The sequence below is a fragment of the Lethenteron reissneri genome, chromosome 9 (genome assembly GCF_015708825.2).
Source record: "Lethenteron reissneri isolate LAM-NWPU_2019-01 chromosome 9, ASM1570882v1, whole genome shotgun sequence".
In the NCBI taxonomy this organism is placed as follows: domain Eukaryota; kingdom Metazoa; phylum Chordata; class Hyperoartia; order Petromyzontiformes; family Petromyzontidae; genus Lethenteron; species Lethenteron reissneri.
This window is the reverse complement of record NC_083787.1, coordinates 8,761,126-8,785,442: the sequence shown is the minus strand read 5'-3', so window position 1 is coordinate 8,785,442 and position 24,317 is coordinate 8,761,126. Positions and strand designations below refer to the sequence as shown.

Sequence of the window (24,317 nt, the reverse complement as noted above, 5' to 3'; positions counted from 1 at the left end):
GATGCCGCTCGTCATGCGCTGAAAATGCAACTCTGTATACAACTCTCTATTCTCAGCAGCATGGCACGGGGCAGTGGCGGTGCCGAGAGAGCCGCGGAGGGAGTGGAGGGCCAGAGGGCCACTAGCTTGCCCGCCCCGCCAGCCAGCCAGCAAAACTTTAACAATTATATAGTATGACATATACTGTATATAAAATGTAAGCGCATTTTCCGTGACCTTTCCACAAATAATTGTTTTGTCCCTGCACCTTGGATATGAATTTCACGAAATGTTACCGTTCAAATATTCACTTTGTTTTTTTCTAATGGCTTGTTGACGATTTATTTACCGTAATTTGTCTCGTATTTTACTGCAGGGTTCAGGTTCACTTGGAATAAACTTTTGTCTCATTGTGGTCAGACCAGTAGGTAGCAAATATATTTAGAGGTAATTGATTATTACCTTCTTACATCTATGTCTGGTATAAAAGTTCACTGAAGTAACAGCTATATCTCTCTTGATTTAAATCTTTCGTGACTGCAGGGATTCATATTCTTGGTTCTTTCGGTAAAGTCACGTAGAATGGAAATAATAAAATAATATTCTGATGCAAACACATATACAGTGATGTGACCACGTACGTGTATGTTCCGTGACCTCCTGCCAGCGGGCCTTCGACACCTCACGTGGCCTCAAAGTGCACCTAGCATGGCACAAGCGCCGTGGTGACGTCACCACGACTTAGTGATGAACGGCGGTTTTTCTTGTCGGTCATACTGACTTTGACAGCACTGATGAAGGAACTGTCTTGCAACATGTTTAATTAATTTTGAGCAGGAGAAAGTTGCACTACAGAATGGAGTGATGTTTACAGATGTGTCGAACATATCAGGACAGAGATTGATGGCATATGTTTCAGAGAGTGGTGGCATATCGTTCATCACACTCTCTATGCTGGTGTGTTTGACCCCATCAGTACAACATTCTCACTCAATTCTACAGTGCAACTCAAGGGCCATCAGCACAGACAAGTCCAAACCACATGGCTTCCAGTACTCACAACTTACCACCCACTTATGCAGCTTTCCCCAAAGACTGCCTGTCAACCCCTTGCAACACTGGCTTCTACCCCAACAAACATATTACAGTTTATCAATACACAATGTCAGAAATTTCTCACAATCAGAAGTTCAAACCCCAGTAAGGGGTCAACTCATCCCATCATCTCTCCTGCGCAGATGGTTTATTGTGGAGAGACTGGATCCTGCCACATGTATGTGGAACTTCCACAAATCACTCACGAGTGCCAAAAGGGATGAACATTCATTTGAGCACGGACACACGTAGCCTTGATTTCCCTGTGATCTTTATTTAATCTACAGGTCTGGGTCTGACTATTCCCTCACTGAAACGTCCCCAGAAGACCCATTACCATCACGTGCAGCAGTCGGTTACATTCCACCCATGTCCATCAGCTGTGCTGTCCACTGCTCTCCTTAGGCTTGTAAAGATGTGAGGGCGGTATCGAGTGACCAGAGGGGAATGGGGCCAGGCAAGGTTGTTGAGATGCCTCCACTGTTCAGAAGCCTCCTGCATCCCAAACTATAGTGAACCACTGTGGTATGCGCTCTTTCAACGGAGGAGGAACAGCAAAAGTACACGAACTCCCTCCTGAAGCCCTCTCGTGGCTCACAGAACTCGACGTTGGCAGTCAGCTTCTGAACATATTGCCATCATGCGCAAGAATAGAACATTGTGGAACCCTACAGTGGTATACAGTAGATGTTCTCCAAATCCCTTACATTTAGTTAAATAAAAACATATCAAATATCATTACTGGACATTTAATTTTATAAGGGGTTTTGTCTGCTTACTTCAATTATTGGAAACATTAAAAGTACTCGACTTGTATATTAAAACACAATGTAGTAAAACATTTACTGATTGTAGGGTGTTTTTGGATACTTTTGATCATTTTTCATCAGGGCTTCTCTAGTTGACCTTCCTGTAGCAGTTATACCCATAGTGTAATGTGCCAACAAACATTTTTATTTTACTTTTAACAACAAATTAGTTGGTTTATTTAGTAATAAATGTTTGGTTACTGAAGGAGTCGTCTGCTACTTGATACCCACTCATCACCTCATGTTATAAAGTGCAGTCTGAAACTCTTATCATTCTATATCTCTGGCCTCTCTTTTCGTGTCTTATAAAGAAGGGACATTGCCTAAAACGTCGCCTATTAAAGACGTTTCATTTCAAAGCCAAAGTGTTATTGACGATCGTGTTGAGTTTTTTGGGGGTTTTTCGACATGAGGTTCCTGCACTCCCAGAAGGCCCTGTGGCTGATGTGATGTGTGACGGATATGTGGGGGGACGTTGTTACTTATATTCTCCACAACAACAACAAAAGTTATTATTACTATTGTACCAAGATAAAACATCAGACAATACGTCTTCGCATATCCGTTTCCGCGTAAACAATTACCGTATATATGTTTTACACATCCCATTGGCCGCAGGGCCTTCTGGAAGTGCACAATTTCAGCAGCATTGATTGAGGACAAGCAAAACTAAGCACCGGTGTAGACACCCAAGTGTCTCATCGCATCAAGAGTCCTGCTTTGCTCGGACAAATGCCGATGAACTGCCAATATTATAGGCAAGGACCCCATATCTACCCTACGAGAGGGGTCCTAGTCCTATTAATATTCTCGTTGGTGAGGTAATTTCTCAGACGATGCTGCCATCAGTGCCGGATTAAGCTAGTTCGGGGCCTGTAGCATATGTTATAAAGGGGCCCAAAAACCATCAATATTAAAACACATACATGTTTTACTTGCATAGCAAAGTAATTGTATTTTTTCCTTTGCTATACAGCCAGATAATACGACAAATCGCTAACCTTAAACACCCAGTCGTTCAAAAAAGTTGAAGGCAGTATAGTACTATAGTAATAGAGCAAGTGCAGAATCACTGAACCTGAATTGAAAGCTTGAAAGCATTTAGCGCAGGGCCCTTGAAAGTACGGGGCACGATATAACACATTCTTGCGGAGGGAGCTGGTAGGAACGTTGGGTTGCTCGGTCAATGGTCAGGGTCAACGGCGGCGTGGTGTATTCCTCAAATATGCCCGACTGTGAGGGCGGGCACAAGCCGGCGTGAGTAGGTTAAACGTTGAGTTGTATAAGGGCACCACGGGGTGACCAGCCCCTCCCCACCCAACCCCTTCATCCCCACCCAGCCCCTCCCTGCACGACGGACACAATAATCCCCTGTGGGCTGGTGTAACCAGGAGATTCCTACCAGTATAATCCGGCATTGGCTGCGATTACAGTATACGCTGCGCCCTCTTGTGACACTTCGCTGAGGGTGTTGTTGCAGCGTCTCCATGCCCTTCGCTCGAGACTCCGTCCGCAACCACCTGGCACCATTGGGTTGGCATCCGTCACTGGCTTTGGGCCGTGACGACGTCTTCATGTTGAGCGTATTCACGTGCAGTTATTGCATTCGCAATGCGCACACGTGCAGCGTGTACACGTGACGCATTGCAGTGGACACGTGCAGTAAGCACAGTTGTGTGCGCGCACGTAAGCGAGTCGTGTGTAAAGGGGCCGTCCATAAATGACGTCACGCACCTGGGGGGTGGGGGGGGGGGTCAGACATTTGTGACGATGTGTGACGAGGGGGGGGGGGGTGAGAAATGTGACGTCACATCAAAATGCACAACTTTAAATAAATATAGACAACACGTTCTACTTAATTAAATAGACGTTTTGATAAATGTTTCCTCCTACAACATCAGAGTGCAGCGCCACATTAAATACGCACTACAATGACAATAGTTTAAAGCGATTTGAAGCATGTTTTATTTTGGGGGGGGCAGAGCTTTGTGACGTCATATTTGAGAGAGGGGGGGGTGTATGACTTTTTGTGACGCCGTGTGAATAGGGGGGGGGGGGTCAAAAAATCGTCCAAAATCGCGTGACGTCATTTATGGACGGCCCCTTACAACACCAAACCTTATTAGCAAGGAATCACGTCTGCATTAACCACATTTACTTGTGTCGAACATGCAAACAAAAAACATGCTCTGATAGTATGTGCATTGTCTCTGAAACGGATAGGTCCACACCAGAGACAGCCAAAAAGGGTAAAATCTACTCTTAGATATATATTATTAATACTGGTAAGGGATGTCCCATGATTTAAAAAAAATGTTAAAACTTAAAAAAAATTTCAAATTTATAATTAAACAACGAAGCCCGGCAACGACGCCTTCCCATTGGTCAATCTCCCACCCCCCACCCCCCACTCCCCACGCGACGCTGAACCAATGGGAAGCTCTCGCTTGGCAACGCGGAAGCCATTGCCATGGCAACCAGGTACGGTCGTCACGGGGTGATGACTTCATTCATTCGTTCGTTCGTCGCGTTTCGTTCGCAACGAGACGACGACGACGACGCGACTCGTTCGCCTCGTGTCCGTCTCGGCGTGAGACGCTCGCAATGTTCTCCAAAGGCAAAAGCAAGTGGGAGTTTGTAAGTCGCGTGCGGTTGTAAATGCGTTGTTTATCGCCCGTCGTGGAGGTGGTGGTGTTGCTGTTGTTGTTTACACATTCGCCGCGAAATTAACGTTCGCGCTGCGTTTACTTTCATTTCATTCGGTTGGAGAAAATAAACAAAACTTGTGCGAAGCCAGCAGCAGTGTGTTGTCCCGTGGAAGTTCTGACACGTCTCTTGTCGAAATGTGCAATGTCCGTCAACGATGAGGAGCTATTGAGAGCGTGTTGAGGCACTGTCATTTGTGTACAGTACGTGATGTTCTTTTATCGCAGTGTAGGAACAACAGTGACTTTAATTAGTCAGCTAATCACGCTTTTTAGTCGCGGGAAAATGTTGTCTATAAGTTGAGCGGTTAAACCGAAGTCTGAGAGCCCACGGTCATTCATCCTCCTTCGTTTGCACCATCGCTGATGTTATACCGTACTGTAGTACTGTAATAACACCTTTCAGGATGAATATGCCCAAGCCTTTGGGGCCGTCCATAAATGACGTCACGCACCTAGGGGAGGGGATGAGACATTTGTGACGAGGGGAAGGGGAGAAATGTGACGTCACATCAAAATGCGTAACTTTAAATAAATATAGACAACACGTTCTACTTAATTAAATAGACTTTTTAATAAATGTTTTCTCCTACAACATCAGAGTGCAGCGCCACATTAAATACGCACTACAATGACAATAGTTTAAAGCGATTTGAAGCATTTTTTTTTATTTTGGGAGGGGGGGTCAAAAATCGTCCAAAATCGCGTGACGTCATTTATGGACGGCCCCTTAGCCGTCTTTACACTTCACTATCTTGGTGGAAACCTACCGTTACGAATAAGGCTATTGGTAAACACTCGGTGAACAAAGTTGAGAAAGGTATTGCTGAGTACACACAGAATGATGCCAGCATCGCTTTCTTCAAGGTTGTCTCGTGGGTTTAAAACATTTACCCATCATCCAAGGTCTGCTCTTGCACCATCTATCTCACCATGGCATCTGCCTTTAAGTCTTCTCCTTGGAAGCCAACCTCTGGGTGTCACTCAAGTGCCCGCCTTGGTAACCTGTCATGTGCTGCTCCACCACTGCGCACATGCCTCACCCATATGTCACTTGAGTACAGTGATACACGTGTGTACATGTACATCCCTTTTGTCAATTCACTGCTGGATGAGTACCTCCCCACACTGCGCGTGTCGTTGGTGTTGGGGTAGGCAGGTAGCGTTGGGGTAGGCAGGGAGCATAGTACAGTCCAACAATGGTAAATGCTGACAGTGTAGTCCTGCAACAGTCTAACAACACCTGTTCTAAGCTCAACCCTGCTTCGCTTCTGAGGTTTAATGAGATCGGGAATACAGGTAGTCCTCGACTTACGAAGGAGATGCGTTACGACGACCCTCTCGTAAGTCAAAAATATCGTAAATCAAAGATGGCCTAGCCTACCCGGAAGTCTTAAAGAATGGAGCTCATTTAGCAAAACAGAGCAATTTACAGTACCGTACTGTATAAACTATATACTGTATGTATTTATTAATTACAATACTGTATTGCATAGTAAAATGTAAAGTAAAAAAAAGGTAACTTCTTAGCCTCTCTATATGAACTGCAATTTAATAGAAAGTTTTTTCAGGAAATAATCCTATCTCCTATAAAAAACTTTTAACATGCATTGAACGTATCGTATCGTGGTAACACTAAAATGAAATCGCACATGCATTGAACGTATCGTAACGTATCATATTGTACTGTACTCACCAAGATTCTATCCGTCGTCTGCATACTTGAACGATGTTAGGTTGTTGATGGCAATTTTGTCATATCGCTGTCACCATCGTAAGATTGAAATATCGTAAGTCGGACCATCGTAACTCGGGGACTACCTGTATTCTGGGTGATTGAGCCATAGGCAATACAGGGACATGATGAGTCAAAGGCAGACGTCATATTCCTTCTGTTACTTAGAGAAACGTAATATATCCGTGACGGCTTGGAGAGGCCTTTATCCACCAATGCATTGAACGTGGCTGACAATGATTATTCCTTCTGTTACTTCTAGAAACATGTCTGTGCTGGGCTTGGTCCAGCACTCACGCTGGCTCCTCTCCCGGCCGTGCCCATCTCCCCGTCGCCGCGCGTCCCGGAAAACATCCTTCGCCGCAAACCCCAGTACAACATGGCCAGCATTGAGGGCACACGAGCAGGGCACTTCTTGGTGGCATTTAGTAACCGCACATTCATGGTGGTTCATGCAGCAGAATATGGGATGTGCCAGGGCTTCATTTCACATTGAATATTTTCTAGAGTGGACTTTAGACAGAACCACGGTGGCCTGTAAGTAGCCACAGCCATATACTTGATGTGGTGTGCTGGGTGTGGAAAAATCTTCTGGAAGGCTCACTCGAATAGACCAGGCTGATATGAATTGCTAATGTGTGCACAATTTTATGGTTAACAAAACATTAAGCCATAAAGCACTGGCACAATCTTTGCTTGTTCAGGAGTGCACATGCAGTTCAATTAAACACAACAAATTGACATTCTGATAAACATGTATCCATTTTATCACTAAACAATCTGTTTCAATTGTAATAAGCACTGCACAAAATGTGTATCTAAATAAAATCTAGTGTTTCCTAAATTTCATAAAATATCTTATGGTGTGTGCCCCATTAGTAATGTGAGCACAAAATATTCTGTACTAAATACCAAATGAGTAATATGCATACAGATAACTGGACAATTTTGCTTTTTGTTCATTAAGCACATGCTAAATATATTAGCTATGTAACAATATTCACCGCAGCACTGATATGAGGTCTATTTTTTTGTTATCCTAACATCCGCATTTACATTTATTCTTACATATCACGAAGAATACATTATAGAATGAAAATCAGTATTAATTTATCAATCTATCAACTGTTAAATGCATGCATAATTATATGAACGTATGCTTTTTTTTTTGCCGGAACAATATTTAAGGCAGTGGCCTATTTCAGAGCATTGATCACGGTGGTTTTGTCACCACCACCATTCAGCAGAAGATGGGCCATCCATCGCCAACCGTTAACCTGTGTGGCCATGTGTGTATCCCAGCTCTGCCCTGGCAGCGGCCGTGTTTGTGTCATCGATGACGGGACGTGTCGTGGGCATGCCCCTGGCGAATCTGCAAAGTCAACGGCCTCGCTCCTGGTCCTTCTCGGACACGTACAGCATCGTGGAGCCGTACGGCCCTACTGGCCAGTAAGTTTGTTGCCCTTCTGATTTAGGGTTGGAGCACGTGTTGCCCGGCGTGATGTCCGATGTTTCACTCCACATGCTGGAACCTTCTTTAGGAACTGAATAGTTCCTGAGACCGAATCGTAAAATTCGGTTTCATGGAACCTCCAGTTTCTGAAGAAGCTTCCAGCAAGTGGAGGGAAACGTCGAACATTATGCTGAACAACATGTGATACAATGCAAGCACACATTGGAGAGCCAGACTCTTGTTGAGTAGCCTTTTTTAAAGCTATACTTTCAAAGCCACGGTTTTTAGACCAAAGCACGTAATCACAGTTTTATTGATTGTTTACAGACATTTTCAATCATTTTAAATGCAAATGTAACAAATTTCATAGTTTTCATTCCCATAAACAGGTATATCAAAATGTCCACTTTGATACCATGTCTTCTCTTTTCATATTTTCCAAAGATACCTGGACGGAGTTGAAGTTCCACTTTCTGATGGCGAGGAGACGTCCAGAAGTCAAGGTGCTTCAGCAGAAAACACGTTTTGTACATGATCACCAAAACTACTAACTTAAATGTGACACGTACATGCTCTGGTCGGGATCTGTCTGGGTGGAGGAATCCGATGAGCTATGAAGCTCTTTTTCACAGATGTTCAGTCGGGACTTGCAATCCAGAGGTTGCTGATTCGATCACATTGTTCGGATCATATACAAAATCCTGTTCTAAACCAAGATAATACTGACAATTACAGTTCATTAACTCAATAGTCATATCATAAAACTTCACAATGGTAAAATAAATATGTATTCGTAAATTAATTAAGGACCTCTGCAGCTGCCATTAATTGTAATGTTCCACAGTGATCAAAAAATACCGCTCAATTTGCAAGTCATGTTGTAACTCATGTAGTAATTTACATAAAAAAAAACCATCTGCTAATCAGGACATAACCTCATGTTGTTTGAGTCACGTGGGCTCAGTCAAAGTATCCCAAGTCATTCAGATTTTTGTAGTAAAAATCCGGTTGAACTGATGATAAACAGAACTAATGATATACCCTTACAAGGCATCGCAATTTAATAATTTAGAATTGTACTTATGCCTCGGGTTTGACGTCTTCTCTACAGGATAGTGCAAAAAGGCAAATTGCAGATGTGCGTCTTTGGAGCCATTGTGCCCAGAGGCATCATTTGATTCACGAGAATGTGCCCTTTTACATTTGTGTTACAACAGCAGTGGAGTCTCGCGCAGAGACGATGTCTCCAGACCCCGACTCACAAGGCAACCTGGGAGAGAGCTCAGCCATCCGTCAGGATTTGTCAGAGATGTACGCCCAGCCGAACAAGAATAAGCATGTACGTGCCAACGATCAGCACGTCTGAGCATTATTTCCTTCACAAGATTAGAGAAAGCCTTATTAAAGGAAAACACAAACCATAAATTGATAAAGAAGCAGACAACACCTTCGCATATCTGCCCCTCGACATTCTACACATCTCATCAGCCACATGGCCTTCTGGGAATGCATAATTTCAACAACATCGGTCCAATTCCTGTTGTCCAGAAGCTCACCTTTGTGAACTGGTGTTACACATACCATCTATTTATTTTGTTTATTAAAGTTTGAGTCTCCACGATAGAGGAGATTCTTAGCAGAGGGAGCAGTGGTTCGATTCCCAGCCACAGGTGTCATCAGTGACGAGTGATATCTGAACCAATCCTGGGCCCTAGATTCTCTCTTTAACCTTTTTTAAGGCAATTTTAGTGAATTCATGACTTATTAAAGTTGGTCCACACTTTAGTGATATTAACCAAAAATGGCACAAAGAAAGAAAAAAAAAGTTTTAATCTTTTAGTTTCCCTGTACCATTCTCAACATCCATAGCAGTCTATAGCTGGGTATGACTTGCTGATGAGCCCTTATGAAGGTGAAACTATAATGGTAGCTCTATTGTGTTCTTTGGGTCTTTCGGTAAAGTCACGTAGATAGGTGCAAATGAATAAAAAGGAGGATGACCATCGTTTGTGTTGTGATCGAAACGTCGTAGTTTATTTTATTTTTATTAATTTGAACCTATCTATGTGACTTTACCGAAAGACCCAAATAATATGAATTCCTGTAGTCACGAAAGCTTTAAGTCCAGCTCTATTGTGCTTACATATGTATAATCTCGTTAATCAGTCTGCTTTCTTCAATTACTCTGTTGCTGCTTGCAGGCTGAGGTTGCAGAAGTGACAGAAGCCATTTCAAGTGAAGGGCATTCAAACACTCAGCAGGCACAGAAACCCAAAAAGAGTAAGGTTGTACACCAACACAACCATACTTTGTGTTGTTCTTGGTGGCTTTGTGATACATTTACATGGTGTTAGTTAATGGTCATAGCCTGCCAAGGTGACCGATGGTTGTAGTATATGACTCGCAGTTTAAAGGTTGCAAATTAAAATATCTCTCAGACATCAGCTCAGCCCACCATATCTCAAGGATAGATAAAATGAGTACCACGTTATGGCTAAGCCAACAGTGTTCATCCGATGGAGACCGGCTCTTGCCATGGTAATGGGGAATTCCACGACTGTCTTAGGATCATCAGCAAAGATGAGCACAGCTCAGTGCTCATGTGGAAACACTTTGAGGTTAAACGCATAATCTGTTTCATTCGTTTAAGAGTACGCATGCAATCATTTGTGTATTAATTGGTTTAATGTTTCTCTTCCTGTAACAGAGCGCCAGCCCGAAATTAATCCAGAGGTGTGATATGCTGCCGCAATTTAACATTCACGAATTTTCTATAACGACTCAAGCCCTGTGCATATTAATGTCAGTTAAACTCGGGGTTACCATCGAAGTTGGGACATGATCACGTGAAACTATAATGGTAGCTCAGCTGTGTGTGTTGTGAGTAATCTTGATATTTTTGGAATGATCCTCAGGTGACTGTGAACACACTAAGGGATGAGGAACGTCCAGGTAAAAGCAAAGAGCAGCAGCTCACTCACAACGTGGGCACAGTTAAGAGGACTTAACAAAACATGCAGGCATGTGTTTGTGGCACAAACCTACACCTCAACATCTGTACATTGACATTTACGGCTCTGTGTTCATTCACCACTGGATGGGAGTCTCCCTGTGCCAATGTGGATTATGGGGGTTATTGGACCACCTTGGTTTAGTGTGTTGCAAATGGCATTGGTGTGATTTGTATCATGGGCATACATGCCTCATCCTCCATGTGTGTGCTGCTAAACTCTGCAGCTCATTGCCCACCTCTACCCACACAGTTATGATTTGCAATCGAAGGAGACCACTGTTTATCCATGTGGACCACTTGCCACTCTCAGAACTTATTTTCTGACGTTGCTATCTTCACATTTGATTTAGAAAAGTTTTTTGGCTTGGCCATGTTTGTTTGTTGTAGTACGGAGTTAGAATGATGGCTTTAATCTAAGTTGTCTTGTGGTTGTTGTTGTTGTTTGACTTGCATCCCACTGGGATTTTTGCACAGCGTTGGTGTACGGTGCTTTTTTTCTGGAAGACTTTGCAGTTTTTTCCTGGATTTTTCTGTTTGCACATAGTCACTTTAAGATGTTTTCTTGTTCATGTTTTTGTTTTTTGCTTGTTGCGGTTGCGCCCGATTCAAGAGCCGAATGGCTCACAGGGCTATACCAAATAAATTAAACTGAAACACATTGGGCCTAGAGTTCCTTGAGCCTCCATGATATTAAAGCTGTAGAGGACATCTAACTGGTGAAACCTCACAATCCTCTGTAGGTTTTCGTGTTTTTTCGTCAGATGCTGACCACGTGTCTGTTTGCCTGCGGTCACCAGCGGATGCGCTCAGTGGCTCTGTCCCAGACGACGTGGCCACTCTGAAGGGGATGGTGCACAGGCTGAACGTGCTGCTCAGTCGCTACCAGGCCACCTTCCGCCCTCTGACAAAAGAAGAGGTAACCCCCCCCCCCCCCCTTGTGTATGTACAGTAAACCCTTGGATTGCAAGTAACCTGGTCTGCGAGTGTTTTGCAAGACGAGCAACATTTTTTTATAAATATTAATTTGATAAACGAGCGAGGTCTTGCAATACGAGTAGTACGTATACGCTTTGTCTGCCGAGCGTCACGTGACCACAACTGATATACGAGTGCTTTGATATACGAGTGCTTTGGATTACAAGCACGTTTCCGGAACGAATTATGCTCGCAATCCAAGGTTTTACTGTACATGCTTACTACCAGGAGGAAGTGCTCACGTTAGATTTTTTTTCTTAACATCTCGGCTACATTTTCCTGAATGTAGAAAAGACTTAGGTCAATTCGAGGGTCAATTATGACAATGATACTGTGTGACCCCCACACATTGTGGGTTGTTGGCTTTTTTTATTTGTGCACACACGGTGGACATGAAGAGCCTTGGTGAAGGTACTTTACACTTATAAATGTGGATGTTGGAGATATGTAGGTAAAAATAAATGATTGTATTTATGTATTAATGGGTCTTCTAATTTAACTATGGTAATGTGTACGTGTAATCATTTTCTAGAAACAATCTCAAAATTTTCACATCTTTTGCGACCACGTGAGAAACACGTGATTTGAATATATTTTATGATAATATCTTTTATTAGGTGAAGCTAAGTATATTTACCGTTCACACAGGAAAATGATTGCTGAAAATATGAAATTGTATTTTTGTATGCATCCTAGAAAGTCACTGGCATGCTCATTATAACAACGTTCACTATTAACTTCTAAAAACAACACGAAATGCTTACCCAGGAAAGTGCGTCACTCAATTCTAAGATCATCAACTCAGATACCAGGTGAAATTGATTGAGCAGGTGTTCGCTAAAATAACTAATAACCCAGTGGTGTCTCATCATTAAAGGCCGCTGGAATCAGGCACCATCAATGAAAAAATATAACACTATGCTGACCTGCACATTCGACGTTCACAAAATGTGTGCTAATTGACTTTCACTCTAGATAATGTTCAATTTCATAACGGCAGCAAGAGATACGGCGGTTTAAAATGGGAAATTGTGGGGGAGGAAAAGAGGAAGGATGGGTGGCATAAATTTCTCTACTGAGAACGGGAAATGTTTTTTATAGCCCACAGAGGAAGAATATGAATAAAAGGAAGTTTGTTTGAAGAAGCATTACATTTTATTGGGGAGTGATGCTGAGCAGGAGTTTAAATGGACGGAGACCATAATCCCATTTTATTTAAGTGAATGAGAGTAGGGATAACGTACAGCCTTTGTTCACTGTTGGATGAAGGCCTTCCCACTCTGTCTCAGTCATGGTGGTTGTTTGACCATACCTCACTACATTGGTGAATGCAGGTTGGTGAATGGATGTGGAGCCAAGGACTGGTGCAGAAATCACTCACCACTGATGTTAGCCAGGAATTGATCTCAGGTTGTCGATTTCGTATCAGGGTACACTAACCACTGTGCCAACATTCCCTTGCTTATTCAAGTTACTGTCGCTTAAATGTTCTATGGATGCTCGACTGAAATAGTGTGTTAGTTCACACGGAGAATAATGGAGGTTCATGATTCTTCCAGGTGTACACAATTGTCCTCCTGGCCATTCCGTTAAATATATGCAAAATAACTTGAGGATTCCATGATAGGGAAACACGTGTGCATGCTGGGAAGCATGTTTCTCAGCTACTTGCCTAGCTAGGAATGTGGAATTGTGTCCACCTGCTCAGGACCATAGGGCATGCTACACTTTGAGCTTTCCTGCTGTGATTCATCACAGGGACATAAGTTGACTCCTTTTCCTTTAATCCCACAGAGGAAGAAGAAGGCAAATGGATTATGCTTCAAAGGGCCCCTCCCTCCATGGCTGGTAATCCTCTGGGCCTTATTCGTTGTTTCTCACACACCTGGCTTCAAGACGGTTCCATTCTAAACGGAAGTCATACAGCCTATCATCTTTTTCAAGCCGGAAGGTTCATTGGTTGTTTTGCAGTACAGTGTTGTACCAATGAGTCTGCCACCGAGATGGAAAACTGCCTTCTTTTTTCAACTATAGCTACTTTTAGGGTCGTGTCTTTGTGCTTATGTGGTGATTTGTGATGGGTTTTATTGATAATTGCAAACAATGTTTTTATATTGTGGATAAGAGGCTGAAATTCAAATTATCCACGTTTTTGCTTATCCAAAGAACTGTCAGCTTGTGTAATGAATAGGAAAAGAGAAATGCTGTACAGTAAACTTCTTAAAAACCTAGCATCAATGTATCACAGATCATCTTGAAGCAGGAGTAAAAACATTAAAATTAAAATAACAACGATAGTAAGAGTAAGCACCGACTCGTTTACCCCTAAAAGTGCTGAATTGATGACTTGGAAAAAGTGCAATTCTATGACACCAACCCTGCCTACACACACTTATGTGTCCATGCATGAATACTTCATATAGTTTATATCATTAGAACATGGAGTGTCAGAATGAGGCTAACAGCAGGTTGTTAGGACTTATTTTCATAGCTTGTACTTGAGATAGTTTGGGTCATATTCCCATGTTGCCAAAATAAATCACCTGTGGCGATTTGCCGCATTGTCGGTACGTGGAGAAATTGGAACGTCTCCCCCAATTATCAGCTGAAAAGGTACCTCAGCTAAAACATGAATAAACTCCCGTATTTTATTTACCAGGTAAAACCCACTGAGCCATTATCTCTTTTGCACAGGTAACCTGGCCACACATGATAGGTCATCGAAGTGGCTTATACCATATGTGGGAATTTATAGTGTAGTAATTATGGTGCTAGTTAGGAGAACAGGTGGGAGAGGTTAAAGAGGGGTTGGTGTAGGCCTGGTTCTAGCTGGAGTCTTATTCAGCCGGTTAGGCCCAGGTTTTATGCTACAACGAGTTTCCTTGGCCCGAGCATCTGTCCTGTGCAGGTGGACGTGCAGCACATGCCCCCTCTTCTGCTGGAGTATGACAAGGAGCTTCAGCAGAAGGAAGAGATGATACGCAATTACGAGGTACAGCTGATATTTACACTCTATGGACAACCTTCTGAAAATCTCATGTTTGCTATAGCCCGATGGGTACGTGTAAATATTGTGCATTTTGTGATGCAAATATGACAATTGGAAACATTTAGAGCTTAGTTCACTGACTATTTATAAGATAAGACCTGTAAATTGGGTTCACATATTATAATGTACAATATATTCAAACAAGTGCAATATATAAAATAAAAAGTTATTTGTTACGTATGCTATTTATTACGTATCCAACGGTGTATATTTTTAAAACCTTTATATTAAGTTCACTTGCTTGCGCGCTTACGACCGTGCAAATCTTTCCGTGATCCAATCGAGCTGACATTTTGCACACAGACTCGTTGTGCGTGACAATTTATTTTCGTGAAATTTTTTTTTTTTTAGGAAAAAATAAATTATATTTAATTACCAATTGCTTAATGGTGGCAGGAGGACTCTAGCCGCCACGCATATACAGGATTTATAGTGAAAAACTTTGTTTTTACAGGTTAATTTTTAAACAGTGCAATATGTAATACAAAGGCAGGGTATTTGTTACTTATCCACTGGGCTCATTGCTCGAAACTGATTCTTGGTGAACTTCTTCAACCATGCTCAGTGTGTTCTGTGCTCATCGGATGCCACGGATGCACCTTATAGATATGTCAAATAACAACACACTTTTATAACAGAGAGACATTTTGTTAAATGACAGTCTCTTCAAACACAAAGTTCTTCTCCTTCCAAGACTATTCCCCATTCGGCCACCTCATTCTCTGGGAATGATTCGAGCCATCTGTTTGCAGGAGGAACTACATGCCCTGCGTGAACAGATGAAGGGGAACAGAAGGCTTGCAGGAAGAGGAGTTGGTAATGAGCTTTTGACTTCATCGCAATGGCAGCAACACACACACCATAACACAAGTCCTGAATGCTATGCTCGTTGTTGATCAGGGGAGAGGTGGTGCAGTGGGTTAGTACACTGTGCTATAAACTTGACAACATGATTCTAGATTTGAAGTTTTCGTGACCGAAAGGATTCATACTCTTTGGCTTTTTCGGTAAAGTCACGTAGGTAAAAAATAAATAAATGAAAAACAACTAAATTAAATCACGACGTTTCGGAGGCAACACAAGCTTCCGTCTTCAGGCGGAACCGTTACAGCCAAAATCACTGTCGTAAGTGATGGCTTACGACAGTGATTTTGGCTGTAATCACTTACGACAGTGATTTTGGCTGTAACGGTTCCGCCTGAAGACGGAAGCTTGTGTTGCCTCCGAAACGTCGTGATTTTATTTAGTTGTTTTTCATTTATTTATTTTTTACCTACGTGACTTTACTTAATTGACAACATGAGTTTGATTTTTGGCCACGGCTAATTTCAGTGGCGAATGATACCTGAACCAGTCCTGGCTCCCCCTGCTTTGCTGTACTGATAGAGCATGGGGAAGCCCACGATGAATGTCTGTATGTTTTTGATTATTTTGTTATGAATCAAATGCCTTTTATCAATTGATCGAGCGTGCTTGATTCCCGCTTGTAATTTGTGAGTTTAAATCCCATTTGACGGTTGATGCAGCCCATCATCCTCCTGCAGTCGATAAAATAAGTATAACTTTCTGGGGCATCAACAGCATTTGTCCCATAGGGAAACCGGCCCCATATGTATGTGGAATGTTTACCATTCAGGAGGAGCACTGCCCAATGCGTATTGAACCATAGCCACAGCTTCAATATGATTTTATAGAAGGGACATTGTGCAAAAATCCAAATCTAGGATCCTCATGATAAATAATCTTGAGACTCAATGAGTCCTAAGATATATATAAAAAACCTACTCTATATATCAGTGTTTCAACCATTGCTTGTTAATGATACAAGTGGATTTATTATTGACTGTGTTTCGTACTCCGTTGCCATTGCAGTTCCTGAAATATTCCCTTGTTTTGATTGTCTAAAATATACATAAAGGGGGCAACTTGTAATTGATCACCAGCATTTTTCAGAAGCAATTATTAGCCACCAGAGTCGCAACAGCTTGCACATCTCACCTTCATACAGGCTGGGCTACCCTACCTGCTTTCTGTGCTCAGGACTGGCAGTCCTGCACATTGTGCGGCTCGCTCGATTGCTCACGGCTTGAGTGGGGATCTGCACAGGTGTGGGCCATTCACACTGGGTGGATATGATCAAGTACTCTTTTGGACTTGAACTGAGAAGGGCGTGCAGTTTGTGTACAACAGGTGTCGGATGCTTGAGGGCATGTCTCGTATGGAGGAGGCTCGTGAAGGACGCTTCTGGGCAGTTGGAGGCACTCGCCTTCCAGCAATAAAGGAGGGCAGAGGAGCGATGCTCACAACAACGAACGGAGCGCCGGGCAGTTAAAATGCAGCAAGTTGTCACAGTAGCGGGCACAGGTGGTGCATCTGCCAGTCATCTCAGTCAGTCAACCCATGGCAGCTGGGTCTGTCCTGTGACCTCCTGCCAGCAGCGAGCCTTCGACACTTCACGTGGCCTCGAAGTGCACTTGGCCTGGCACAGGCACCATGGTGACATCACCGCCACTTAGTGGCGAATGGCGGCTGTTGGTGCTCTATAGGCGTGCTTGCCGGAGCAAGGAGACCTGCTCGTTCTTTTGCCGATTCCCACACGCGTGCTCGCACTAACAGCTTGCCTATGGATATGCCGTCGGCAGACGAGGAGTCGAATGACCGTGCCCAGGAGGAGGTGGTCTCCCTGAACGAGATAGTGCACAGGCTGAACGTGGTGTTGAGCCGCTACCAAGCCACGTTCCGCCCTCTCACGAGAGAAGAGGTGACCCTTTGCCTCATTTGCCAGTCTGGAATTTCCATCGCTGGCCATAAAACGTCCACACGCTTATTTGAGCATGGAGACCCTTTGACTTGCTGGGCTAATCTAATAATGTGCTGCTGTATGACTAACATCTAGCAAACAGAATAGATAGTGTACTCGTGTTTATCTTGTATACATTGCCTTTCATAAACTGCGGTCAATATGAATGTATTTGCTCTCGCAGCGCCTCGCGTGCGATCCCTCCACCGTCGCCGTGTACACAGCAAGGCGCCCGTGTACACAGGGCCTCGTCCTTGCGCCACTTTGGGTTCCCCGGGTCAAAGCTGAACGATTGACAAACACCTCGCATTGCATCAATAAGTGTGTGGTGATGTCGATGAAGAAAATACATATCTTTCAGTAGATATTTTAATTATTGATATTCTAAGTTGACAGAATGATATGAAAAATAGTGTAATTCATCCATCCATCAATACGTGTCTTTATTGAGCAAACACAACAATCCAAACACTGCATGAAATGTTCTTGCTCTTCAGGTCAAGCCGTGCGTTCTCAAATAAAACAAATTAGAATGTTGATAGGGATGTTTTGCTGCTCTTAGGTATGTCGTTCATTCTTATACTATTTTTGGTTCTCAATTTATAAGTGGAATGGCAAAACATACATTCATAGTTGTATAATTATTACAGATCACAAATGTTGCAATCTTTCAATAATTAGAATTCTAATCATCGTTGTTGCTGTGTTGTTACCTATAATGCAATGGTGCCCTTTCATTTCACAGAATAAGACGCCAAATGTTCTGCGCTTCAAAGGACCAATCCCTCCCTGGCTGGTAATCCTTCTGCCTAGTTACTTATTTTCTTAATCTATAACAGAGTCCAGACCCACAGTTGTAAATTAACATGACCCCCCTGCATATTGAGGGAATGGTAGCTATTAACACGATAAATGGGCACATTTCCATAAATTCCACCAATTTGGCTACAATTCTGCCATGAATTGGCAGAATAATTATTTTCTAATGTACAGAGGACAGGTTAAGTGATGTTTTATTATTTTGCCAATGTACTTGGGCTTTGTGTGTACAGGTGGATGTGAGGACGCTGTCTCCTCTCATCCTGGAGTATGACATTGTCCTTCAAGAGAAGGAAGACATAATTTGCCTTTTCAAGGTAAAGTGCCGACTGACCACAATTAAAAGGCTCAATTAAAAATCCTGCATGTTGCTCATTCCTGTCAACTTCTTCTCTCTCAGCCCACTTGGCTACCCATTGCATACCCTCTGCTCCAGGGCCCAAGAACTTTTGTCGATATCCTTCAGTGGGCATTCACTCTTTCTCCTCTGCTGCCCCTCTGGCTGATGAAACTCCACTCTTATGGTCTGCACTGCCAACTTTGTGTCCCTGTTTTAGTGCAGACATTCCCCTTCTCTGATTATCACCTCCTGCCTCTCACCATCAAATGTCTTCTACTTCATTCACAATACATCGTGGCCCCCTTCTCTCTGTCATGTAAACCTCCCCGACTCACAGCATCTTGAGATGGCAGTCACATTAAGTAGCTAAGTACAGCAACATTGCATTGTGTCGTATTGTTTTTGAGTAAAATGCAATTAAAAAAAAATATTTTGCAAATATTTAGCTTCACCTACGTGTTCAGCCTCATTTAATATTTTTGTTAAAATTAATATTTAACAATTTTAACTCTGTGTTAGGTTGTTTAAGGTTTCCCTTGAATGTTAGATAGTTATGGTGGTTTCCGTGTATGAAATGTTATAAGTCCACATTGTGGATATATATTTGCGGTTCCAGCAGAAGCTTGCCTTATTTTGGGAAGCACTAGTCCGCATTATGCTCATCTCACATTGGACTTAATCCTCCCACCTGAGATATTACTCCGAGTCCCAAACTATACAGCACTTTTGCAATGGTTACAGCACTAAAAAGTTGTTACTAGTTACTATTACACCTCTTTACAAATCAAACACCCAAATACAGCATCCCAAACTGTGCACTCTGCTTCTCAACCCAAAAGCCACGTTTTTGACTGGTTCACAGTTCATTAAGGTCCCACTTCATCTTGACTCCCTTCATTGGCCCCAGCCCTATTCTAGCTCGTAGATTACATGACAGAATTCATATATCATTCTAATGCAAAAGGATATTGAGTTGTCGATGAAACGTATTAAATAGCTGGGATGAAGGGAAGTCTTTTTTAATATATACTGCCATGTCACAGGAGAGACCCATAGGCTCAGAGCCTATCTGTTATACTGACTATCATCCAATGTCTAGAGAAGAACCCCAGCTTAATATAAAAATAATATAATAACATTATCAGAGTTGTGTTTTTTGTCTGCATTCCGACTGCAGATATTGTGGTCTATGCAAACATGACTCCTTGTAAAAAAGGTGTCAGTTTTGTTGCCAGATAAAAGGGTAAAAAAACAATTATCATATTTAGCTACTGGCAAAGGAGGTTCCAATGGTGTAAAAATAATATTGTTTGCATGAAATCGCTTAATAAGGGATTCATGTCCAACCTTATAAAGGGAGACCATGGAGGGAGAAGGGAGATGGAGTTTGGTTGGTTCATTGTTCTTAACATCACTTGTAGTCCACTCTGGGTCTTAACACCTGAGTGCGCGCGTGTGTGTGCCGCCAGTTGCTCTCTCACAGTCGTGTTTCTGTCGCCGCACCGGCTGACAATTCTTGCAGGAGGAGCTGCAGGCCCTGCGCACGCGCACGGAAAAGGTGGCGGACGAGAACGAGGAGCTGCAGCTGAAGCTGCAGAAGTTGCTGGCGGAGAGCGAGGAGCGTGCTGAGGAGCGGTGAGGATGAGGAGGGAATCGCGAGCTCCCCGTGGTAGCAAGCCGAACCTCGGCCTGATTTTCCTAAGCAAGTGGTCACTGGCCGATGCTCATCCTGAACCAGTTTTGTCTTTCCGCTTAGATACTCGGCTTAGTGACCCCTGAAGGATGATGAGCTGAATTTCTGACTCCAATTAGAATTCACAACGATTCCAAATGTGGGTCAAGGCCTCTGCCACTTTGCCACCTGTCCAGAAAATTACAATAACAGTATCGGAGAAATGTTGCTCACTTAAAACTTCTATTCTTCAGGTCAAATCTTTTTTTTTCTATATACATAATTATGTATACAGGATATTCCTCGACTTACGAACATCAGTTTAGATAATCATCACAGGTCTGGGCCGTGAGTAGGAATCGAACTACGGTCGCCAGGTTGTTTGTGTGCACGGAAATAGCAGTATCTCTTATTGCCTGCTCACAGGTCATCCCCATCGACGTATGGTGACCTGTATGGTCATTCAGTTTAACTGTATTATTTGATAAATCGCTTCTAAGCCTGTAACTATCCGAACGGTTAAAATTATTTTTATTTCTCTCAATTTTGATCGATTCTCTAATTAGTCTTGGCCAGTAGTAACTATATTTTGGGCAGACCTACCTTCAACGTTACTAAAAGTACTCTTTTTGCCAAGACACCTGTGCGTTTATATAATGTTTAACTGTATACACCACCACACACCCTAATCGCTTACAATGCCGATTTGTTTCCTGGACAAGATTTGGTCTCGGGAGACGGGAGTGAAACTCACGCGAGGGCTCGGGTGGCGGTGAGTTTCACGCCGCTGTGACGGTTGTGACCCCGTGACAGGCGGCTCATGCGGGAGCAGGCCCAGCTGGTGGTGGAGGAGAACAAGGTGCTGCTCGACCAGCTCGGCCTGCAGCGGAGAGCCCACGGGGAGGCGTGCGAGGACATGCGCCGCAAGCACGAGAGCGCAAGTAAACGCAGCAAGCCCCTTGTCCGTCAACGGGGGGCGGCGGGGGGGGGGGGTTACGTTCTTGCAGATTGCCGCAATCGGCAAATCCGCGATCCGCAAACTCAAAGGGGAATGGGATGATGAGGGTTTGGTTCATGGTTCGTAATACGACGCCCCACCCCCCTCCTTTTGTCTTATGTTACCCTACATCAACCAAAACATTAAACGGGAAGTATTTTGAATGTAAAATATGATTGATATTTTCCCGCGTAAATGCATAGAATTTAAAACATTCATGTAGCGTACAATACTGTACACATGAGACCTCCATCATCACCTCTCACGATCCTGCGATGTAATATTTCACCCAGCACCTGCACATCAACTCATCTTATTTTTCAATCTCCTTCGCTGACGCTTTCTCCGACGCCTACCATTCCTCGGCTGCCACTCTATCAAGCCTTGCACGCGTTTTCTGGTTGCCATGTTAAACCCCAGCTCTGCGATCCATGCAGTGATACAGACCTTCCTGTCGTGACGAACTGCTGTGCTTGCGCGATCTCCAGTGGGCGAGATGACGCGGCTCTTGGTGGCCAAGCAGGACGAGAGGGATGCGCTGGAGCAGGATCTGGCGAGCGAGCGGCGCTTGCGGGCCCAGCTCACCGAGCGACTCGCCGGCCGCGTCAGCAAGGAGGAGCACGAGCACCTGGTCGCCTCCCTCACGCGGTACGCGGCGGGCGCCAGGAGGGGGCGGACAGCGGGACAGACCGACGGGGGCGTAGGCAGCGCCGTCTGTACCTGCGTGCATCGCACGTCGACAATTACCGATGCCGCACCTCCCATCTTACAAGCGTGCGCGGAGCCCTGCGGTGGTCGCGTCGCGCGGACACCACGTGACTACACAACTAGGGTCGAGCTGTCCCACTGGTGGGCTCGAGTGAGCTGCGGTTGCAATTTGTTACAGAGAGCTCAAGGAGGAGGTGGACCGGCACATGGCTGACGAGCAGCTGCTGAAGAAGCGGCTCGTGGAGGCTCAGGCTGAGGCGCGCAGACAGACGCTGGACAATGCCGAGCTGTCTGCCGACAATAAAGAGCTGATCAATGACCTCAACCTGATCAAGAAGAACTTGAGGTGTGACGGCTCTGTGACCTTGCATAGGGGGCTAATGTGCAGTACATGCCAGTGTGCAATACATGTATTGCCGAGAATAGAGATGAAGTCCTAAGTGGGATCGACATCAGTTGGCACAAATTTGCAGAAGTGGTTAAAAGGGGGAAGCTGACCCTGCTAAGGGTATGGAGCCTCAAAGGTTGGAGGAAGAAACCACTTCTTGTGAGTGGCTGGTTGATGTGCCTTCTGCACATTCACCACGTAAACACCTGGTGAGTATGAAGAAATCTGATAATCCATGGACTTTAGCGTCATTATTTTACAGAGTATTTAAATTCAAACATCTTGTGTATTATAATTGGCCCTTGTCCCGGCAACCCGGTTATGACAACACTCTCGTGCAGGTTGAAACCCACAATGGTCATACCACCACATTCACCCTATCCCTGCCTTAACTGTATTTGTCCCCAACAATAAACATAACTGTAACCCTTTCTCCATATATCTGTCTATCCGTCTCCAACACTTGCGGTGTGCAGGTCTGTGCAGCAGACGGCGAACACGCTGACTCGGCAAGTGGAGGAAGTGCGTGACGTAGATGAGACAGCCACCCTGCACCTCTCTGCCATGGTTCGTGTGGCCAAGAATGCCCGGAGAGAAAAATCCAAAGTCAAGCGCTTGGTAAGTCGTGAGTTGCATGTTTTTACTCTCGCGCGCTCACGATCCCTCAAAAGTCTCACTCTTTATAATGTACCGGGTTTTTTTTATTCACACGTTCGCTGAGCATGGGCCCAAAGACCCGAAATGTCAAGTAGCCAGCAACAAACAGCATTGTCAAATTCGTACTAAATATGTGTCAACACATGTCCTGAATTGAGCAAGGTTAAGAAAGGTTGGGAAATTTGAGCTTGGGATTGAACTCGGATACAAGTCCTGGCAGACGGTGGAGTGGGGTACCTAATTGGTCTGGGTTCACGTCCCCTTCTCATCATACTGGACATCTGTGAAAAAGAGCTTCATAGCTCATCGGATTCCTCGAGTCTAAATAAAGATTCAGGTCTGATTCTGATGAACCACAATATTTTAATTTGTATCATCGTAGTTCAGTATGTTATATTGAATGTCCTCGTCGTCATGGTCAACACCTTCACTGACGACACTTATCACTCAGCGTGAGTCTCACTTCTACCCTACACCAGATCCTCACCCACACCCGAGCAATCCCTTTGCTCTCTCGGCAGGCAAAGACCATCGCTGATGAATACCGATTGACGCTGAAGGAATTGATCAAGAGGAGCAGCGATGACGGTGAACAGCCAGAGAAGTTACAGGTGAGAGCCGGCCCACACTCGCTCACTGCCGCTTAAAATCACCGCTTTTCATGTGTGTTGATTAACATCCCTGAGCACAGATTACCGTGCTGTGGGTACTACGGCCACGGTTAAGTCGATCCCTCGGGGGGGAAATGTCGCCGCGTGGGTTTCACCAATCAAGAAATTTGCAAGTAATTAAAAAAAAAAATTATTGGCTCATATTTTGTGTATTAAAATATATAGCCTTTTGGAACAAAAAGCTTCATAGGGTTTTTATTTTTATTTTACGGAGAGTAGAGTAATGAAACAGGGTAACCTGAGTGATTCTCAGCTAACATCAGTTACAAGTGATATCTGATCTGGTCCTGGGTCCCCCTTCACCGACAGCATGATGAAGTATGGTCAAACAACCTCCATAACTGATACAGCATGGGGAGGTCTTCATCTAACTGTGGTTTAACAAAGGACTTAAAAAATTTTTAACATTGTGGTATATATGTAGGGATGTTAGAGAGAGGGCCGTTATGTAT

The 24,317-nt window shown here is 43.8% G+C and overlaps 1 protein-coding gene across 1 annotated transcript in view; it reads left to right on the top strand.

The window, feature by feature from the left end:
• The first annotated feature begins 4,353 nt into the window (after positions 1-4,353).
• The window catches only part of LOC133339459 (centrosomal protein of 89 kDa-like), a 33,916-nt gene continuing 13,952 nt past the window's right edge, over positions 4,354-24,317 (top strand). Inside the window, 22 exon segments of the mRNA XM_061547627.1 lie at positions 4,354-4,468; positions 4,471-4,520; positions 6,586-6,695; positions 7,626-7,772; positions 8,221-8,279; positions 8,994-9,115; positions 9,978-10,056; positions 10,484-10,509; positions 10,692-10,728; positions 11,587-11,705; positions 13,559-13,612; positions 14,673-14,756; positions 15,566-15,629; positions 17,456-17,574; positions 18,359-18,409; positions 18,666-18,749; positions 20,295-20,407; positions 21,258-21,385; positions 21,930-22,089; positions 22,328-22,495; positions 23,014-23,155; positions 23,716-23,805. Coding sequence (XP_061403611.1) covers positions 4,354-4,468; positions 4,471-4,520; positions 6,586-6,695; positions 7,626-7,772; positions 8,221-8,279; positions 8,994-9,115; positions 9,978-10,056; positions 10,484-10,509; positions 10,692-10,728; positions 11,587-11,705; positions 13,559-13,612; positions 14,673-14,756; positions 15,566-15,629; positions 17,456-17,574; positions 18,359-18,409; positions 18,666-18,749; positions 20,295-20,407; positions 21,258-21,385; positions 21,930-22,089; positions 22,328-22,495; positions 23,014-23,155; positions 23,716-23,805 — 2,121 coding nt within the window.